This window comes from Ranitomeya imitator, chromosome 7 (assembly GCF_032444005.1).
Source record: "Ranitomeya imitator isolate aRanImi1 chromosome 7, aRanImi1.pri, whole genome shotgun sequence".
Taxonomy (NCBI): Eukaryota; Metazoa; Chordata; class Amphibia; order Anura; family Dendrobatidae; genus Ranitomeya; species Ranitomeya imitator.
In genome coordinates, this window is record NC_091288.1 from 205,168,291 (window position 1) to 205,189,323 (window position 21,033).

Consider the following 21,033-nt stretch of genomic DNA (forward strand, 5'->3'; position numbering starts at 1 on the left):
ATTCCTAACCCTAACCCTACCCCTAACCCTAACCCTAGTTCTAACTCCAGCCTTAGTGGGAAAAAAAAAAAAAATTCTTTATTTTATTATTGTCCCTACCTATGGGGGTGACAAGGGGGGGGGGGGTCATTTACTGTTTTTTTTTTTATTTTGATCACTGTGATAGTGAATTTTGATCACTGTGATAAAACCTCTGGAACGAATCTGCCGGCCGGAAGATGGTGGCGCCCAGGAAAGAAGACGGACTGACCCCGGGAGGCTAGGTAAGTATAAGGGGGGAGAGATCAGGGCACGGGGGGGCGTCGGAGCACGGGGGGAGTGGATCGGAGCATGGGGGGGGTGGATCGTAACACGGGGGGAGGGTGGATCGGAGCACGGGGGGGTGGATCGCAGTGCGGGGGGGTGGATAGGAGTGCAGGGAGGTGGGATTGGAGCACAGGGGTGGGATTGGAGCACGGGGGAGCGGACAGGACGGGGGAGCGGAGCACAGGACGGAGGGGAGCGGACCACAGATCGGAGGGCTGGGGGGGGGCGATCGGTGGGGTGAGGGGGTCACATAAGTGTTTCCAGCCATGGCCGATGATATTGCAGCATCGGCCATGGCTGGATTGTAATATTTCACCAGTTTTTTAGGTGAAATATTACAAATCGCTCTGATTGGCAGTTTCACTTTCAACAGCCAATCAGAGCTATCGTAGCCACTGGGGGCTAAAGTACAACTCCTCCTGTTCCTGCAGGCCGGGTGAAATTAATTAACCCTTTCACCCGGCCTGCAGGAGCCCATTCCGGCCACGACGCATATGCTGCGTCACAGGTCGGATTGGCACCGACTTTCATGACGCAGCGTATGCGTCAAAAGTCGGGAAGAGGTTAAAATTGTAAATTCACACTGAAGGCATCAAAACTATGAATTAACACGTGGAATTATATATTTGACAAAAAAGAGTGAAACAACTGAAATTATGTCTTATATTCTAGGTTCTTCAAAGTAGCCACCTTTTGCTTTGATGACTGCTTTGCACACTCTTGGCATTCTCTTGATGAGCTTCAAGAGGTAGTCCCGGGAATGGCCTTCCAAGAATCTTGAAGGAGTTCCCAGCTATGCTTAGCACTTGTTGGCTCTTTTGCCTTCACTCCAGCTCACCCCAAACCACCTCGATTGGGTTCAGGTCTGGTGACTGTGGAGGCCAGGTTATCTGGCGTAGCTCCCCATCACTCTCCTTCTTGGTCAAATAGCCCTTACACAGCCTGGAGGTGTGTTTGGGGTCATTGCCCTGTTGAAAAATAAATGATGGTCCAACTAAACGCAAACCGGATGGAATAGCATGACGCTGCAAGATGCTGTGGTAGCCATGCTGGTTCAGTATGCCTTCAATTTTGAAAAAATCCCCAACAGTGTCACCAGCAAAGCACCCCCACACCATCACACCTCCTCCTCCATGCTTCACGGTGGGAACCAGGCATGTAGAGTCCATCCGTTCACCTTTTCTGCATCTCACAAAGACACAGTGGTTGGAACCAAAGATCTCAAATTTGGACTCATCAGACCAAAGCACAGATTTCCAATGGTTTAATGTCCATTCCTTGTGTTCTTTAGCCCAAACAAGTCTCTTCTGCTTGTTGCCTGTCCTTAGCAGTGGTTTCCTAGCAGCTATTTTACCATGAAGGCCTGCTGCACAAAGTCTCCTCTTAACAGTTGTTGTAGAGATGTGTCTGCTGCTAGAACTCTGTGTGGCATTGACCTGGTCTCTAATCTGAGCTGCTGTTAACCTGCCATTTCTGAGGCTGGTGACTCGGATAAACTTATCCTCAGAAGCGGAGGTGACTCTTGGTCTTCCTTTCCTGGGGCGTTCCTCATGTGAGCCAGTTTCTTTGTAGCGCTTGATGGTTTTTGCCACTGCACTTGGGGACACTTTCAAAGTTTGCCAAATTTTTCGGACTGACTGACCTTCATTTCTTAAAGTAATGATGGCCGCTCGTTTTTTTTTTTTTCACTTAGCTGCTTTTTTCTTCCCATAATACAAATTCTACCAGTCTATTCAGTAGGACTATCAGCTGTGTATCCACCAGACTTCTGCACAACACAACTGATGGTCCTGTGAAATATAAAATACAGTCTGTATAGAGTCTTGTGTTTGGGTGCAAGGAAACACAGAAGACACAGGCTTGTTTAAGTAGTTCTTGTATTACTCTATACAAGTAAGGGTTAACACAGTTGCAGGCAGGAGACAAAACAGGCAGGAATAAACCTTAAGTCCATCTAGTCACAGAAACAGGTTAAACGTTCTCTCTCTACTTCCCTTGCCAATGTTGATGGTAAACTGAGGGATTCCGGAGTCCACACATGTCCAAGGATTTGAAGTAGAAGGTGGTTAGGATAATAAGTCCAAATCTTCCAGGAGCAAGGTGACAGGTAAACTGCAGACTTGATTCTGAAGCACTGATTAAACAGCTGATGCTGCTTAAAAGGGCAAGTTGCAGAGAACAGGGCGGAAACATTGAAACTGAGAACTCCATGCTGGTTAAGGGCAAAGTAGATACAGCAGAACAGAAAGCAAAATGGCTGACAGGAAAAACTAGGTTCCATTAAAAATAACAGCAGATATAGCAATTTGTCTAAAACCATACAGGTCCCAACCCCATTTAGAAGGCAAGAAATCCCACTTATTAAACCTGACAGGGCACACCTGTGAAGTGAAAACCATTCCCGGTGACAACCTCTTGAAGCTCATCAAGAGAATGCCAAGAGTGTGCAAAGCAGGCATCAAAGCAAAAGGTGGCTACTTTGAAGAACCTAGAATATAAGACATAATTTCAGTTGTTTCACACTTTTTAAGTTAAGTATATAATTCCACATATGTTAATTCATAGTTTTGATGCCTTCAGTGTGAATGTACAACTTTCATAGTCATAAAAATACAGAAAAAGTTTTAAATGAAAAGGTGTGTCCAAACTTTTGGTCTGTACTGTATACAAATGGTTTAGTTACCTTGAGGGAACCCACCACACCCAAAGTTAATAAAGTACAAGGTGTCTGAAAAAAAAAAAACATTCTGCGATAACTAATATGCTGCGAAAAATTGTTTTGACCACAATAACGTGATGCATGTCATATTTGGGCTTGGTCATTAAGGGGTTAAAATGGCTTCTTCCGACTATGAGTTCTCTGATGGCTGACAAGATGTGATTTTCTAATAAAACATTTCCCACATTCTGAACATGAATATGGCTTCTCTCCGGTGTGATGTCTCTCATGCACAACAAGATCTGATTTGTAAAAAAAACATTTGCTACATTCTGAACATGAAAATGGCTTCTCTCCGGTGTGAAGTCTCTCATGATTAGTAAGATGAGATTTCGTAGTAAAACATTTCCCACATTCTGAACATGAAAATGGCTTGTCTCCGGTGTGAAGTCTCTCATGGTCAACAAGAACTGATTTGTAAGAAAAACATTTCCCACATTCTGAACATGAAAATGGCTTATCTCCAGTGTGAAGTCTCTCATGGTTAACCAGAACTGATTTGTAAGAAAAACGTTTGCCACATTCTGAACATGAAAATGGTTTCTCTCCAGTGTGAACAATCTCATGGCTAATAAGATGACCTTTCTCCGTAAAACATTTCCCACATTCTGAACATGAAAAAGGCTTCTCTCCAGTGTGACGTCTCTCATGGCTAATAAGATGACATTTCTCAGTAAAACATTTCCCACATTCTGAACATGAAAATGGTTTCTCTCCTGTATGAATTCTTTGATGTGTAACAAGAGAGGATTTAGCTGTGAAACATTTCCAACATTCTGAACATGAATATGGCTTCTCTCCGGTGTGACGTCTCTCATGGCTAACAAGAAGTGATTTGTAAGAAAAACTTTTGCCACATTCTGAGCATGAAAATGGCTTCTCTCTTGTGTGAATTCTCTCATGTGCAACCAGTTGTGATTTATGAGTAAAACATTTCCCACATTCTGAGCATGAAAATGGCTCCTCTCCCGTGTGAATAATCTCATGTGCAACCAGTTGTGATTTATGAGAAAAACATTTCCCACATTCTGAGCATGAAAATGGCTTCTCTCCTGTGTGAATTCTCTCATGCTTAATAAGACTTGATTTCTGAGAAAAACATTTCCGACATTCTGAGCATGAAAATGGCTTCTCTCCGGTGTGAACAATCTCATGGCTAATAAGATTAGATTTCGTAGTAAAACATTTGCCACATTCTGAACATGAAAATGGTTTCTCTCCGGTGTGAATTCTCTCATGTGCAACCAGTTGTGATTTCTTACCAACACATTTCCCACATTCTGAGCATGAAAATGGCTTCTCTCCTGTGTGAATAATCTCATGTGCAACCAGTTGTGATTTCTGAGAAAAACATTTCCCACATTCTGAGCATGAAAATGGCTTCTCTCCTGTGTGAATTCTCTCATGCTTAATAAGACTTGTTTTCTGAGAAAAACATTTCCCACATTCTGAGCATGAAAATGGCTTCTCTCCGGTGTGAACAATCTCATGTTTAATAAGATTAGATTTCGTAGTAAAACATTTGCCACATTCTGAACATGAAAATGGCTTCTCTCCTGTGTGAATTCTCTCATGCTTAATAAGACTTGATTTCTGAGAAAAACATTTCCGACATTCTGAGCATGAAAATGGCTTCTCTCCGGTGTGAACAATCTCATGGCTAATAAGATTAGATTTCGTAGTAAAACATTTGCCACATTCTGAACATGAAAATGGTTTCTCTCTGGTGTGAATTCTCTCATGTATAATAAGATGAGATTTCGCAGTAAAATATTTCTCACATTCTGAGCATGAAATTGTCTTCTTTCTTGTGGGCTCTCTTTTATTTTGCCTAAAAGTCTGTGATGAATTAGGAGATAGTAATTTAAAAGGATCAGACGATAGTTCTTTGATATGAAGGGCTGAGGGTATATCTGAGATGTTGCTATGCTCTTCGCATGTATCTTGTGTGATGCTACAATCATCCATTTTAAAATCTAGAGATATCAGATGTCCTGCAGACATGTTGGTCCAATCATCTGCCAAGAACAAAATAAACGTAAAAATTACATTCATCTACATCTGAAACTTAAAAATGTACAAGAAAAGCAAAAGTATAAAATTCCATACAGATTGTAAGGTATATAGCAATGTTCTATTAAGGTATGTAGCAATCTTCTACATAAAGCCGAGACCCAGCAGTGAGAGCTAGGAGGGGAGCCTGCGCCGCTCCTGGCACTTTAACCCCCTAAATGCTGCTTTCGATACTGATCGCAGCATTTAGAATGCAAAGAGATGTGTCCCGGGTCTTCATGACGACATCTGGGTCACTAGGCTACAGCAAGCTCCAAAGACCATGGTAAGAGCAAGGTCTGTGGAGCTTGGGTCAGTGTATAACTGAAGCTGTGATGCATTGCAATGTATTGTAACAGTGGTCAGGGTTTATAAATTTAAAGTCGCATAGAGGGGCTAAGAGAAATGTATTTTAAAGGTAAAAAAAAATAAATACAAAATAAAAATATATATACCTATAAATACATATTTAACCCCTTCATCCTGAAGCCTGTTTTCACCTTCCTGACCAGGCCATTTTTTTTTTCACTTTATGAGGTAATACCTCTGGAACGCTTCAACAGATCCTAGCGATTCTGAAAATGTTTTTTTTCTGGCAAATTGTACTTCATGATAGCGGTAAAATTTCTTCGATATGATTTGCATTTATTTGTGAAAAAAAATAGGAAATTTGGCCAAACGTTTGAAAATGTATCAATTTTCGAACTTTAAATTCTTATGCCCTTAAATCAGAGTGGTGTCACACAAAATAGTTAATGAATACTATTTCCCACATGTCTACTTTACATCAGCACAATTAACCCCTTTACCCCCAAGGGTGGTTTGCACGTTAATGATCGGGCCAATTTTTACAATTCTGACCACTGTCCCTTTATGAGGTTATAACTCTGGAACGCTTCAACGGATCCCAGTGATTCTGGTATTGTTTTCTCGTGACATATTGTACTTCATGATAGTGGTAAAATTTCTTTTTTTTTTTTTTTAAATTCGTTTATTAACCAGAAAGTGAAAATACACAATATACATTGTTCTGTCTCCGCCATCTAATATTGTTACCCTGATTATTTGCTTGCATAATTGCAGTTTCCTCAGTATACAGTATTGATATATTCATGCCTTTATTCATCTGTGATGCTTTGGCTCCCTCTAGCGGTCAGAGTTATGTTGGCAGTTCAATCTTGTTTTTGTATTATCCATGTCTGATTCTCCTCCTCCTTTGCAATGCATTATGGTAGCTCAGCCTCCATTTCCCTCCATTTTTCCTTTCACTTTCTTCAGTTTGCCTTCAAGGAAAGACGCTTCACTTCATCCCCCTTGCGATTGCATTGCCGGTATGTCTTTATGCTTCATATAGATATTCCTGCTCTATATTAGCTTAGTTTAACTAGTTGTACTCCCAGTTTAGTCACTAGCTTTCTAAATGTTATGCATAATGTATATCATGTGTATTATGTATCTGTTCTATGCCATGCACTGATTCTATGTATATCATTGTTCACAGTTTCACCGCATCAATATACCACTACGTTTAATAAAGCACAGATTCAACCACAGTCTCCTTATTGGACCCCGGTATAGCGGTTTAGCTGACTGTATAGCTACGTATGAGCCTGCCTCAGCTAGTGAGGACAGAACAGTGAAACGGCAGCCATCCAACTAGTGGGATTCAAGTCACCGGCTACTCAGAGACTAAATACAGCTACAGCAATCTCTGCACAGCCAAGCACTTTCCCAAGACACCATGTCGCACAAATCGCATAGGACAAGATCTGTTACTTCCGTCTCCTCAAAGACAACATCCATCAGCAGCGCGGTCGCCATTGCCCGCGCAAATGCTGAAGCCGCCAAAATACGAGCGAGCTTTGCTGACCAAGAGATGCAACTTAAATTAGAAAAAGCACGCCTAGATGACGAAGAGAGAAGGTCGCGCTTAGAGAGAGACGAGCAAGAGAGAAGGTCACACTTAGAGAGAGCCGACCAAGAGAGAAGAACGCAGTTAGAGAAGGCACGTGTGGATGCCGCCTTAGAAAGCCTAGCAGCAAAAAGGGAAGCTGCCGCAGCCCTCGCCGAGGCAGAATCGCTAGAAGCCGCGCAAAATCCCAAGCTGCATAGCCAAAGCAGTACGTCGAGTCTGGAGTTTCCACTGCAAGACTCACCACAACGCACATCTCAGTATGTTAATGAACTTCCTGTTCCAAACTATAACCCTGAACCAGTACCAAAACCAGAATACGACACCTCCAGTGAAGTGAGCGAGAGTCGTCACGAGGCTCAGCTCCAGGACAGAAACAAACTCGAAAACGTGAGGCAAAACAACTCTGCTAATGACTACCTTGCCCCTCATCAGGTAACCAACGTGGATCACCCTGCTGACACACCGTACATCAGGCCGAAACAATACAACACTGGCTGGCGCCACCATGAGGACACTAACAGGTACGAACGCACCTCACATCACTATCAGGGTGACCCATCACCAGTATACTCTGCTGACAATCGGTTCACGACAGAATTTGCCAAGTTCTTCACACGACGTGAACTGGTTGCCAAGGGACTCATGAAATTCACTGACCAAGCTGAAGGTTACAGAGCTTGGAAAGCTTCCTTCCAAAATGTCATTAGAGACTTCGGGCTACAACACAGGGAAGAGATAGACCTGTTAGTCAAATACCTGGGAGAAGAGTCAGTCAAACACGCAGTAAGGATCATAGACATTAATATAAACCGCCCTGAGACTGGCCTCAAAGAGATCTGGAAAAGGCTGGATGAGTGTTACGGCTCAGCAGAAGTAATAGAAAGAGCCTTGTTCAAAAGAATCGATGACTTTCCTAAAATATCTAACAAAGGTCTCCAGAAACTTAGAGAGCTAAGCGACTTGCTAAAGGAAGTCCAAGTTGCCAAATACGAGGACGACCTACAGGGACTTGCATTTCTCGACACAGCCAGAGGTGTTAACCCTATAGTCCAGAAGTTGCCCTACAATCTACAGGAGAGGTGGCTCACACATGGTTCCACGTACAAATACAAACACAGCGTTCCATTCCCTCCCTTCTCCGTTTTTGTAGACTTCATACACCAACAAGCGAGAATTAGAAACGATCCCAGCTTTGACTTTGCAATACCATATGCCACACCATCACCACCTGCAAATCCATGCAGAACATCTGTGGCAGTACACAAGACTTACGTTTCTTCTCCAGGTTCTAATTACAGGTCTACTGGCTGCTCCCAATCAGAGACAAAGGTGCAGGACCCTGACAAGCAGTGCCCACTTCATCAGAAGCCTCATCCTCTCCTGAAATGCAGAGCCTTCAGAGGAAAATCTATGCCAGATCGCAGAAGCTTCCTGAAAGAAAACGGTATCTGCTACAAGTGCTGCTCGTCCACAGCTCATCTCGCCAAGGATTGCAAGGTCAGTGTAAAATGCACAGAATGTGGCACCACAGATCATAACACCGCTCTACACCCTGGCCCAGCTCCATGGAGTACACAAAACACGCCAGCTGACAGTGAGCATGGCGGGGAGGAAAGGAACACTGATACAGCTACGCCAGAGATCACTTCACAATGCACCGAGGTCTGCAAAGGGACAATAGACAGTAGGTCCTGTTCAAAAATATGCCTCGTCAAAGTATACCCGAAGGGCCATAGAGACCAAGCTGTAAGACTGTATGCTATCTTAGATGACCAAAGTAATCGATCCTTGGCTAGATCAACGTTCTTTGACCTATTCAACATCAAAGGGCCAAGCACTCCCTACTCCTTAAAGACGTGTGCAGGTACTGTGACAACAGCAGGCAGGAAAGCTACTGACTACCAGATCGAGTCTTTAGACGGACAATTCTGCCTACCACTACCTACGATCATCGAATGTAACCAGATCCCAGACTACAGATCTGAAATCCCTACGCCAGATGTAGCAATCCATCACGCTCACTTAAATCAAATAGCACACCTCATACCGGAACTCGACCATCAGGCCCAGATAATTCTGCTGTTGGGGAGAGATATCCTACAGGTTCATAAAGTGAGACGTCATATCAACGGACTCCACAATGCTCCCTATGCCCAAAGGCTAGACCTAGGATGGGTCATAATTGGCAACGTATGCTTGGGACGCATGCACGCCCCATCTTCTGTGACAAGCATGCTGACAAATACATTGGAGAAAGGACGTCCATCTCTGTTTCAACCTTGTAACAATGAGTTCCATGTCAGGGAACTGCCACACAGCATCCAACTGCCCAACCATCTAATAGACTTTACTCACGACAGCAGTATAGTGTCGGGAAGCTATGAGGAGCAGTTAGGGTGCACAGTCTTCCAGAGAACTAAGCAGGACAACCAAGTGGCAATGTCAGTAGAGGACAAGTTGTTCTTAGAGGTAATGGACAAGGGACTCGTTAAAGATGAGACCAACAGCTGGGTCGCACCTCTTCCCTTCAAAACCCACAGACCACGTCTACCGAACAACAGAAATCAGGCATTACAACGTTTCTCCTCTCTCATTCGTAATCTGCAAAAGAAACCAGAGATGAAAGATCACTTTTTCTCCTTCATGTCAAAGATTTTTGAAAACTGTCATGCAGAACTAGCTCCCACTCTCAAAGACTCTGAAGAATGCTGGTTCCTACCCATGTTCGGAGTATACCACCCTAAGAAACCAGGCCAGATCAGAGTCGTGTTTGATTCCAGTGCTAAATTTAATGATGTCTCCCTGAATGACATTCTACTGACAGGACCAGACCTCAATAACAAACTATTGGGTGTACTTATGCGCTTCCGTAAGGATTCCATTGCCTTCATCGCTGACATCCAGCAAATGTTCCATTGTTTCCTTGTGAGAGAGAGAGACAGGAACTTCCTAAGATTCTTCTGGTACAGAGACAATGATCCTACTAAAGAAGTCACAGAGTATCGCATGAGAGTGCACATCTTTGGCAACAGTCCTTCACCTGCAGTCGCCATTTACGGACTCAAAAGGTCGGCTCAGGAAGGAGAAACAGAATACGGAGCAGATGTCAGACAATTCATGGAAAAGGACTTTTATGTCGACGACTGTCTAAAAACCATGCCTTCAAATGAGACTGCCATCAGTCTTCTCAGGAGAGCTCAGGACATGCTTGCCTGCTCGAACCTTAGGCTTCATAAAATAGCCTCAAACAGCCAAGAATTCATGGAAGCGTTCCCTTCTCAGGACCTATGTAATGGTCTCAGAGACCTGGACCTGGGGTCAGACCCCGCACCAATGCAACGCAGCCTCGGGCTTCTCTGGAATCTACAATCAGACACTTTCACCTTTCAGGTCAGCCAGGAAGAAAGGCCTTTCACACGTAGAGGCGTCCTGTCTACCATCAACAGTCTGTACGATCCCTTGGGTTTCGCAGCTCCTGTTACTATACAAGGCAAGGCCCTACTAAGAGACTTAACTAGGGAAACATCTGACTGGGATGCACCTCTGCCACCTGATAAGAGGATCCAGTGGGAAGAGTGGAAGAACTCGTTAGCGGCACTCTCCAACCTGCATGTGCCAAGACCGTACATCCCTGTGCCATCTACTGAGATACAGAGCCAAAGACTGTACGTATTTGCAGATGCTTCTGTCAAAGCAATTGCCGCTGTTGCCTACCTCAAAACTGTAGACTCCAAATGTCAGTGCCACATTGGTTTCGTCATGGGAAAGGCCAAACTCGCACCACAACCAGAGCACACTATACCCAGGTTAGAGCTTTGTGCCGCAGTCTTAGCCGTTGAGTTAGCGGAGTTCATCGCATCCGAAATGGATATCGACCTGACACAGGCCAAGTTCTACTCAGACAGCAGAGTAGTCCTGGGATATATCCACAACGAAACCAGGCGATTCTACGTTTATGTCAATAACAGAGTGCTACGAATCAGGAGATCAGTTCATCCAAAGCAGTGGCATTACATACCCACAGACCAGAATCCCGCAGATCATGCAACTAGAGCAGTTGACGCAAGTCGACTAGGAAGCACAACGTGGCTCTCTGGACCAAAACTATTGTACATTGAGGAATGTTTTCCAGACACCTTTGAACTTGTAGGAGAGGACTCAGATGCTGAAATCCGCCCCCATGTGTCTACACTACATACAATGACCTCTGTTATCCAGCTTGGATCTTGCAGGTTCGACAGATTCTCAAGTTGGAAGTCACTTACTCGAGCCATTACCTGCCTGACTCATATAGCTCGCTCATTCAGGACCACCAGAACTCGTGACATGGAAAAATGTAAAGGAGCAGCGAGGCTTACCCACGAAAGCCTAATCACCTTCATGGCTGAAGCTGCAGCTATAATCAACGCAAGACCCCTGGTTCCAGTTCCTAACGACCCTGAGGAGCCTTTGTTATTGACTCCAGCTACTTTACTTACCCAGAAAACAGGACTGTCCAGTGCCCCTCCAGGAGGATTCGACGCGAAGGACCTCTACAAGCGCCAATGGAGACAGGTACAAAGTCTTGCAAATACTTTCTGGGACAGGTGGCGCACACAATATTTGTCTAACCTGCAGCCACGGACGAAGTGGCAATCTACTAAACCTAATCTGAACATAGGTGACCTTGTTCTTGTGAAAGACTGTCAGATTCACCGGAACCAGTGGCCACTTGGTCTAGTTACCGCAACGTTCCCGAGCAAGGACGGCAACGTCCGCAAAGTTGAGCTAAGGATGACCAAAGGGAATGAACCTAAGACATTTTCCAGACCGGTATCTGAACTGGTCCTATTGTTGCCTTCGGAAGAAAGGAGTAGTGACATCCGTTGATGCCAGACGGGGAGTGTTCTGTCTCCGCCATCTAATATTGTTACCCTGATTATTTGCTTGCATAATTGCAGTTTCCTCAGTATACAGTATTGATATATTCATGCCTTTATTCATCTGTGATGCTTTGGCTCCCTCTAGCGGTCAGAGTTATGTTGGCAGTTCAATCTTGTTTTTGTATTATCCATGTCTGATTCTCCTCCTCCTTTGCAATGCATTATGGTAGCTCAGCCTCCATTTCCCTCCATTTTTCCTTTCACTTTCTTCAGTTTGCCTTCAAGGAAAGACGCTTCACTTCATCCCCCTTGCGATTGCATTGCTGGTATGTCTTTATGCTTCATATAGATATTCCTGCTCTATATTAGCTTAGTTTAACTAGTTGTACTCCCAGTTTAGTCACTAGCTTTCTAAATGTTATGCATAATGTATATCATGTGTATTATGTATCTGTTCTATGCCATGCACTGATTCTATGTATATCATTGTTCACAGTTTCACCGCATCAATATACCACTACGTTTAATAAAGCACAGACTCAACCCCAGTCTCCTTATTGGACCCCGGTATAGCGGTTTAGCTGACTGTATAGCTACGTATGAGCCTGCCTCAGCTAGTGAGGACAGAACATACATATTTACGTTCATTAGCATTACAGACAATACGAAAGACGTACAGTACATTGTATATATGACTAAAAATCTCAATTTGTACTCAACATATCTTTTACTCCATTTAAACCACACAATACTGATATGGAGTCATGAAAGATTTACAGTCATTGAACCAAAACTACAGCTAAATCCTGCTAACTACTTTACTTTCCTGCCGTTTAACAATCTCACACCTTCCCTCGCCTGACATCTAGAGAAACATGACACTTAGAATTAACGCAGTTAACCCTAAATCTATAAAGTGAGATGAGAGGAGTTCCATCCGCCCCAAACTTTCTCAAATTTATTTGGACATCCTCTGTTTTGATATAGTGTACATTCGTATGGAATGACCGAATTTACCAGCTCAACCCAGGTTCTGAGGGAGGGGCATGAACCTCCCATCCACCGCAATGCCACCATCTTCCTTGCCAAAAAGAGTGACTCCCGCAGAAAAATCCCAACATGATGATCCCAGGTCTCCTCGTCCCACACCCCAAACAGACAAATTAATGGTTCAAGAGGAATAGGAGATAGGACTATGGAGGAAAGTAGTGATACCACCTCCCCCCAATATTGAAGGATAATAGGACAGCTCCACATCATATGAATAAAATCTGCGTCTGGTGAATGACAACGCATGCATTCCGAAGAGTGAAGTCGACCCATCTTAAAAAGCCATATGGGAGTCAAATACGATTGATATATTATATATAGTTGTGTCATTCTATTATTGACCGACGGGGATACCTTAAGTGGAGACTCTAAAACTTCCTCCCATTCTTCGTCTTGTATATCAGGGATGAGTCTTTCCCACCTCCCCTTGATAAGTCCTATAATTGATCCCGTCCCCGCCGACAACATATAGGTATATAAGGAAGAAATAAGACCCTGGGGTCCCTGGGATTTGAGGATTCCTATCAAAGGTAAAGACGAAATTGTGCGGCCCACGTCCACCCCTCTTATATATGATTGGAAAACAGATCTTAATTGTAAGTAACGAAAAAATTGGGATCTTGGAATATCGTGCTTAGACTGCAATTGTTCAAAGGACATAAATGTTCCATGCTCATACAAATCCCCTACCGAGTTAACACCATGTATCATCCAAAAATCAGTAGACGGGTGGTTTAGCAGCGTTGGAAAATAGTTATTCTTCCACAAGGGCATTTCAGCAATAATATCTGTAAATCCCACAACCTTCTTAATTTGTTTCCAGACCAATCTTGCCAATCGGAGCATGGGCAATGGATGAGAGGCATTCATTTTTTCTGATTCTAAAAAACTCAATGGACACTCCACCTGAGCTGAATGAGGCAAATGATGTTCAGAGTTAGGGAGACAGCCACCAGGCATCCACGTGTCCAGCGCTTTAGCCTGTCCTGCCAGGTAATATAGAAAAAAAAACCGGCAACGCCGCTCCACCCCCCCGTTTAGGCCTCTGCAAAACAGACAGTCTAAGTTTGGGTCTAGATTTCCCCCATATAAAAGAAGTAATTTGGGAATTTAAGTTTGTAAAGAGGGACTTAGGTACTGGTATTGCACTATGTTGAAGGCAATAGCTAAGTTTTGGGAGTAAAATCATTTTTATTAGGTTAATACGGCCTGCAACAGATAGAGGGAGTTTGCTCCAAGATGTAAATTTGGATTTGACCAAATCTAATAATGGGTAGACATTGAGACGCAAATCAGAGTTACTATTTTGAGACGTATAGATACCCAAATATTTGAAACTGGATACAACGGGTAGTAAGGACAGAGTTTCAAGATTTGGCATTGGGACACAGGAGAGAGGCAATAGAACAGATTTGTCCCAGTTTATATACAGGCCGGAGTATTTTCTAGATCATCTGCCTTCTGTTTCCAGGCATTTATAGAGCCAGCTACTTTTGTCAGCTTGGCTTCCATGGGTGTAATGGTATCTTCTACATGGGATACCCTCGTCTCCACTTCCGTAATACGTCCCTTCATAGCCTGCATATCTTGGCGGAGGCGTCCCACCTCAATATGTACATCTTCGATTTTTTCGGTGAGGGACATTCTGGTTAGGGAAATAGCTTGCATTATTTGGTCAGACGCTTGTTTAAGCGTTAATTCCTCCTGTTCGCCTCCCTCAGCGCCATCAGAGGGATGATTTTTACGTTGCACCTGAGAGGGGTTATTTCTAAGGGTTTGTGTATTATCAGAGGGATCAACTCTGGTGAATTCTTTTAACTTATCAGCTGCTCCCGAGCCCTTGGAACGTTGCATGATGAACGAGGTCAGAGCTACAGATTATATAGACAAAGCAAGGCTATAGCGGGGTAGCGTCTGCAGCGAACCGAGAGGTTATAAATATGGCGGTCTCAGGGTTTCACTAAGGTGCTATGCACCAGGGAGGACTCACTGTGCCCGCAGCGACAGCAGCCAGGAGAGGGGATCCACAGACCCCCTAAGGTAATGGCACCAGTAGGTAGGGTGTCTTATTGAGATGATGAGGGGCGCTGGGCTCAATTTTTCAGAGCACACGCCACGCGTCCCTCAGTATGTCCAGGATATCGCTCACCCGCCCACAGAGTGCAGCAGAGATAAAGAAGATGGCGCCGGGTCTCCACCCGCTGGAGCGCGTGCTCAGATCGCAACCACCTCACACAGGCACCGCCTCCACACAGGTTTCCCCCGCTCTCGTCGCACCGCAGACTCACGGCACCTACCGCAGGCATCGGTAACCACCTGGGAGTCAGGGCAAGGTCCGGTCTCCAGCGGTGAGCTGCACCGCGCCTCCCGGCAAAGCGCGCTCCACCGAAAATGGCCGCCTCCTTACTATGGGCTGCTCCGAGGCTCCCTGTCTCCGGAGCCTCCCGGTCACAAAAGTTTCTCCGCATGGTCCAGAAGAGCCGCCGGCAAGCAGGGGAGTCCAGCGGTAGCGAGTATGTCGCTTTATGTGGGGGTCTTGAATGCAGGATTATATGATGATTCTGGAGCTCTCTCAATGCACGTCCTCTCTCCTTCACTACATAGCCACGCCCCGGTAAAATTTCTTTGATATGACCTGCGTTTATTTGTGAAAAAAATGGAAATTTGGCGAAAATTTTGAAAATTTCGCAATTTTCCAACTTTGAATTTCTATGTAATTAAATCACAGAGATATGTCACACAAAATACTTAATAAGTAACATTTCCCACATGTCTACATTACATCAGCACAATTTTGGAACCAACATTTTTTTTTGTTAGGGAGTTATAAGGGTTAAAAGTTGACCAGCAATTTCTCATTTTTACAACACCATTTTTTTTAGGGACCACATCTCATTTGAAGTCATTTTGAGGGGTCTATATGATAGAAAATACCCAAGTGTGACACCATTCTAAAAACTACACCCCTCAAGGTGCTCAAAACCACATTCAAGAAGTGTATTAACCCTTCTGGTGCTTTACAGGAATTTTTGGAATGTTTAAATAAAAATGAACATTTAACATTTTTTCACAAAAAATTTACTTCAGCTCCAATTTGTTTTATTTTACCAAGGGTAACAGGAGAAAATGGACCCCAAAAGTTGTTGTACAATTTGTCCTGAGTACACTGATACCCCATATGTGGGGGTAAACCACTGTTTGGGCGCATGACACAGCTCGGAAGCGAAGGAGCGCCGTTTGACTTTTCAATGCAAAATTGACAGGAATTGAGATGGGACACCATGTTGTGTTTGGAGAGGCACTGATGTGCCTAAACATTGAAACCCCCCACAAGTGACACCATTTTGGAAAGTAGACCCCCTAAGGAACTAATCTAGATGTGTGGTGAGCGCTTTCACCCACCAAGGGCTTCACAGAAGCAGAGCCGTAAAAATAAAACAAACATTTTTTCCCACAAAAAATTTTTTAGCCCCCAGTTTTGTATTTTCCCGAGGGTAACAGGAGAAATTGGACCCCAAAATTTGTTGTCCAATTTGTCCTGAGTGCGCTGATACCCCATATGTGGGGGGAACCACTGTTTGGGCGCATAGGAGGGCTCGGAAGGGAAGGAGCGCCATTTGGAAACCCCCCACAAGTGACACCATTTTGGAAAGTAGACCCCCTAAGGAACTTATCTAGATGTGTTGTGAGAACTTTGAGCCCCCAAGTGTTTCACTACAGTTTATAACGCAGAGTCGTGAAAATAAAAAATCTTTTTTTTCCCACAAAAATTATTTTTTAGCCCCCAGTTTTGTATTTTCCCAATAGTAACAGGAGAAATTGGACCCCAAAAGTTGTTGTCCAATTTGTCCTGAGTACGCTGATACCCCATATGTTGGGGTAAACCCCTGTTTGGGCACACGGGAGAGCTCTGAAGGGAAGGAGCACTGTTTTACTTTTTCAACGCAGAATTGGCTGGAATTGAGATCGGACGCCAGGAGGAGTGCAGAGAAGCGGAGCGCCGGGGACAGACAGCGGTAGGTAAGTATGTAGTGTTTGTTTTTTTTACTTTTACGCTGGTAACCAGGGTAAACATCGGGTTACTAAGCGCGGCCCTGTGCTTAGTAACCCGATGTTTTCCTGGTTACCAGTGAAGACATCGCTGGATCAGCGTCACACACGCCGATCCAGCGATGTCTGCAGGGAGTCCAGCGACGAAATAAAGTTCTGGACTTTCCTCAGCGACCAACGATCTCCCAGCAGGGGCCTGATCGTTGGTCGCTGTCACACAGAACGATTTCCTTAACGATATCGTTGCTACGTCACAAAAAGCAACGATATCGTTAACGATATCGTTATGTGTGAAGGTACCTTAACTGTAGCCTTAACCCTAGCCCCAACCCTAACCCTAGCCCCAACCCTAGCCCTAACCCTAATGGGAAAATGGAAATAAATACTTTTTTTTAATTTTTCCCTAACTAAGGGGGTAATGAAGGGGGGTTTGATTTACTTTTATAGCGGGTTTTTTAGCTGATTTTTATGATTGGCAGCCGTCACACACTGAAAGACGCTTTTTATTGCAAAAAATTTTTTTTACGTTACCACATTTTGAGAGCTATAATTTTTCCATATTTTGGTCCACAGAGTCATGTGAGGTCTTGTTTTTTGCGGGACGAGTTGACGTTTTTATTGGTAACATTTTCGGGCACGTGACATTTTTTGATCACATTTTATTCCGATTTTTGTGAGGCAGAATGACCAAAAACCAGCTATTCATGAAATTCTTTTGAGGGAGGCGTTTATACCATTCCGCGTTTGGTAAAATTAATAAAGCAGTTTTATTCTTCAGGTCAGTACGATTACAGCGATACCTCATTTATATCATTTTTTTATGTTTTGGCGCTTTTATACGATAAAAACTATTTTATAGAAAAAAGAATAATTTTTGCATCGCTTTATTCTCAGAACTGTAACTTTTTTATTTTTTCGCTGATGATGCTGTGTGGCGGCTCGTTTTTTGCGGGACAAGATGACGCTTTCAGCGGTACCATGGTTATTTATATATGTCTTTTTGATCGCGTGTTATTCTATTTTTTGTTCGGCGGTATGATAATAAAGCGTTGTTTTTTTGCCTGTTTTTTTTTGTTTTTTTTCCTTACGGTGTTTACTGAAGGGGTTAACTAGTGGGCCAGTTTTATAGGTCGGGTCGGTAAAGACGCGGCGATACTAAATATGTGTACTTTTATTGTTTTTTTTTATTTAGATAAAGAAATGTATTTATGGGAATATATATTTATTTTTTTTTCATTATTTAGGAATTTTTTTTTTATTTTTTTTTTTTACACATTTGGAAAATTTTTTTTTTGCTTTTTTACTTTGTCCCAGGGGGGGACATCACAGATCGATGATCTGACAGTTTGCACAGCACTCTGTCAGATCACCGATCTGACTTACAGTGCTGCAGGCTTCACAGTGCCTGCTCTGAGCAGGTTCTGTGAAGCCACCTCCCTCCCTGCAGGACCCGGATGCCGCGGCCATCTTGGATCCGGGCCTGGAGCAGGGAGGGAGGTAAGGAGACCCTCGCAGCAACGCGATCACATCACGTTGCTGCGGGGGGCTCAGGGAAGCCCGCAGGGAGCCCCCTCCCTGCGGGAAGCTTCCCTATACCGCCGGCACACCGCGATCATGTTTGATCGCGGTGTGCCGGGGGTTAATGTGCCGGGAGCGGTCCGTGACCACTCCTGGCACATAGTGCCGGATGTCAGCTGCGATAGGCAGTTGACACCCGGCCGCGCTCCCCCCGTGAGCGCGGCCGATCGCATATGACGTACTATCCCGTCGGTGCACATACGGGCCCACTCCACCTCGACGGGATAGTATGTCTAACATCAGAAAGGGGTTAAACAATTTTTTTTGATTAGGAAACTATAAGGGTTAAAAATTGACTATCGATTTCTCATTTTTACAACACCATTTTTTTTTTTTAGGGACCACATCATATTTGAAGTGACTTTGAAGAGTCTATATAACAGAAAATAACCAAAAGTGACACTATTCTAAAAACTGCACCCATCAAGGTGCTCAAAACCACATTCAATAAGTTTATTAACCCTTCACATAATTCACAGGAACTAAAACAATGTGGAAGGAAAAAATGAACATTTAACTTTTTAGTCACAAAAATTATCTTTTAGCCCCGATTTTTTTATTTTCACAATTGTAACAGGAGAAAATGGACCCCAAAAGTTGTTGTGCAATTTCTTCTGAGTACGCCGATACTACATATGTGGGGGAAAACCACTGTTTAGGTGCACGGCAGGGCTCATAAGGGAAGGAGAAAACCAGGTAATATTTAATGGGTAAATATTCAGAAAAAATACACTAAAGAACAAAAAACCCTATAAAATTTATCTTTTAATTTGTATAATTACTCTTAATTAAAATATCATTCATGAGAAAAAAAGTTCTAGAAAACACTTCCCAAGCCCTTTAGATAGGGGAAGGAATGTCAAAAAACGACAATTGTAAAGCAGGGATTGAGTAGGGTATAGTGTCAATCCTATACTGACCCTTATTTGCTGTAGTCCTACCTAGCAGCGGAGGTTGGCACCCTAAAGTTAGATGCGGCGCCCCCAGCTCAATGTCGGTAGTTGAAAATGTTTATATTGGGGCAGTCCCTCCAGCCTTTTAGTCTCAATAGCTATCCCTGACCATGGTAGTCAGTCATATATCACAAGGAAAATTGGCATACAATTGCTTAGAGTGGGTCGAAGAGGCTAGATCCCACAGTGATTATGATATAGTGATTATGATATGGTTTTGTTTTCTTTGGTGTATTTTCTCATAAGGGAAGGAGCACCGTCTGACTTTTTGAACGCAAAATTGACTGAAATTGAGATTGGACATCATGTTGCGTTCAAAGATCCCCTGATGTGCTTAAACAGTGGAAATTTTTTTAATGTAAAATTTCCTGTAATCATTAGCTGACGTCATGTTCCATTTGGAGAGACCATAATGTGCCTAAACAGTGGAAATCCCCCCACAAGGGACCAAATTTTGTAAACTAGACCCCTCAAGGAACCTATCTAGATGTGTGGTGAGGACTTTGAACCCAGAGGTGCTTCTCAAAAGTTTATAACGTAGAGCAGTGAAAAAAAAAAAAATCACCTCTTTTCCACAAAAATGATCATTTAGCCCCAATTTTTTTTTATTTTAAAAATGGGTAACAGGAGAAAATGGATCACAAAAGTTGTTGTGCAATTGCTCCTGAGTTCACAGATACCCCATATGTGAGGGAAAACCACTGTCTGGGCACACGGCATTACTCAGAAGGGAAGGAGCACGGTCTGACTTTTTGAACACAAAATTGGCTGGAATAGAGATCGCTCACTATGTCGCGTTCCAAGAACCCCTGATGTACCTAAACTGTGGAAACCTCTCACAAGTGATCCCATTTTGGAAACTTGACCCCTCAAGGAACCTATCTAGATGTGTGGTGAGGACTTTGAACCCAGAGGTGCTTCTCAAGATGTTTACAACGCAGAGCAGTCAAAATAAAAAAGAAATCACGTTTTTTCCACAAAAATTATCTTTTAGCCCCAATTTTTTTTATTTTAACAAGGGTAACAGGAGAAAATGGACTACAACAGTTGTGCACTCTCTCTTGAGTACGCAGATACCCTGTATGTGAGGGAAAACCGCTGTTTGGGCGCACGTCAGGGCTCGGAGCGGAAGGTGTGACATTTTGGAATGCAGACTGTGAAGGAATGGTCTGCGGGCGTCATGTTGCATTTGCAGAGCCCCTGATGTGCCTAAACAGTGGAAATCCCCCACAACTGACCCCATTTTGGAAACTACACCACTGAAGTAATTTATCTAGAGGCATAGTTTTATGGTAATGATTATAATACTTTTGGTTTTACTGGAGTATGAATTTATAATGTGGTGTTATGTGTAAGTTGTGCGGAGTACATCAGATTATAAAAGTGTGTTGTGTCAACAGGGTAAAAAACATTATAATCTATTTGTGGATGTGTGGTACTCTTTGAAGCAATCCTTCATGCAAAGGCCAGATTTCACAATGGTAAATTGTGTCCTTTCGGATTCCCTTCTTGGAGCATACTCTGCACCGTTTTTGTGATCTTCCTTTC

At 43.5% G+C, this 21,033-nt stretch overlaps 1 protein-coding gene across 1 annotated transcript in view; it reads right to left on the bottom strand.

Annotated features, from left to right (window-relative positions):
- Nucleotides 1-2,999: 2,999 nt before the first annotated feature.
- LOC138645308 (zinc finger protein 665-like) overlaps nucleotides 3,000-21,033 on the bottom strand; it is a 171,669-nt gene continuing 153,635 nt past the window's right edge. Inside the window, exon 4 of the mRNA XM_069734504.1 lies at nucleotides 3,000-5,043. Coding sequence (XP_069590605.1) covers nucleotides 3,137-5,043 — 1,907 coding nt within the window. The 3' untranslated portion in view covers nucleotides 3,000-3,136. The remainder of the gene's footprint in view (nucleotides 5,044-21,033) is intronic.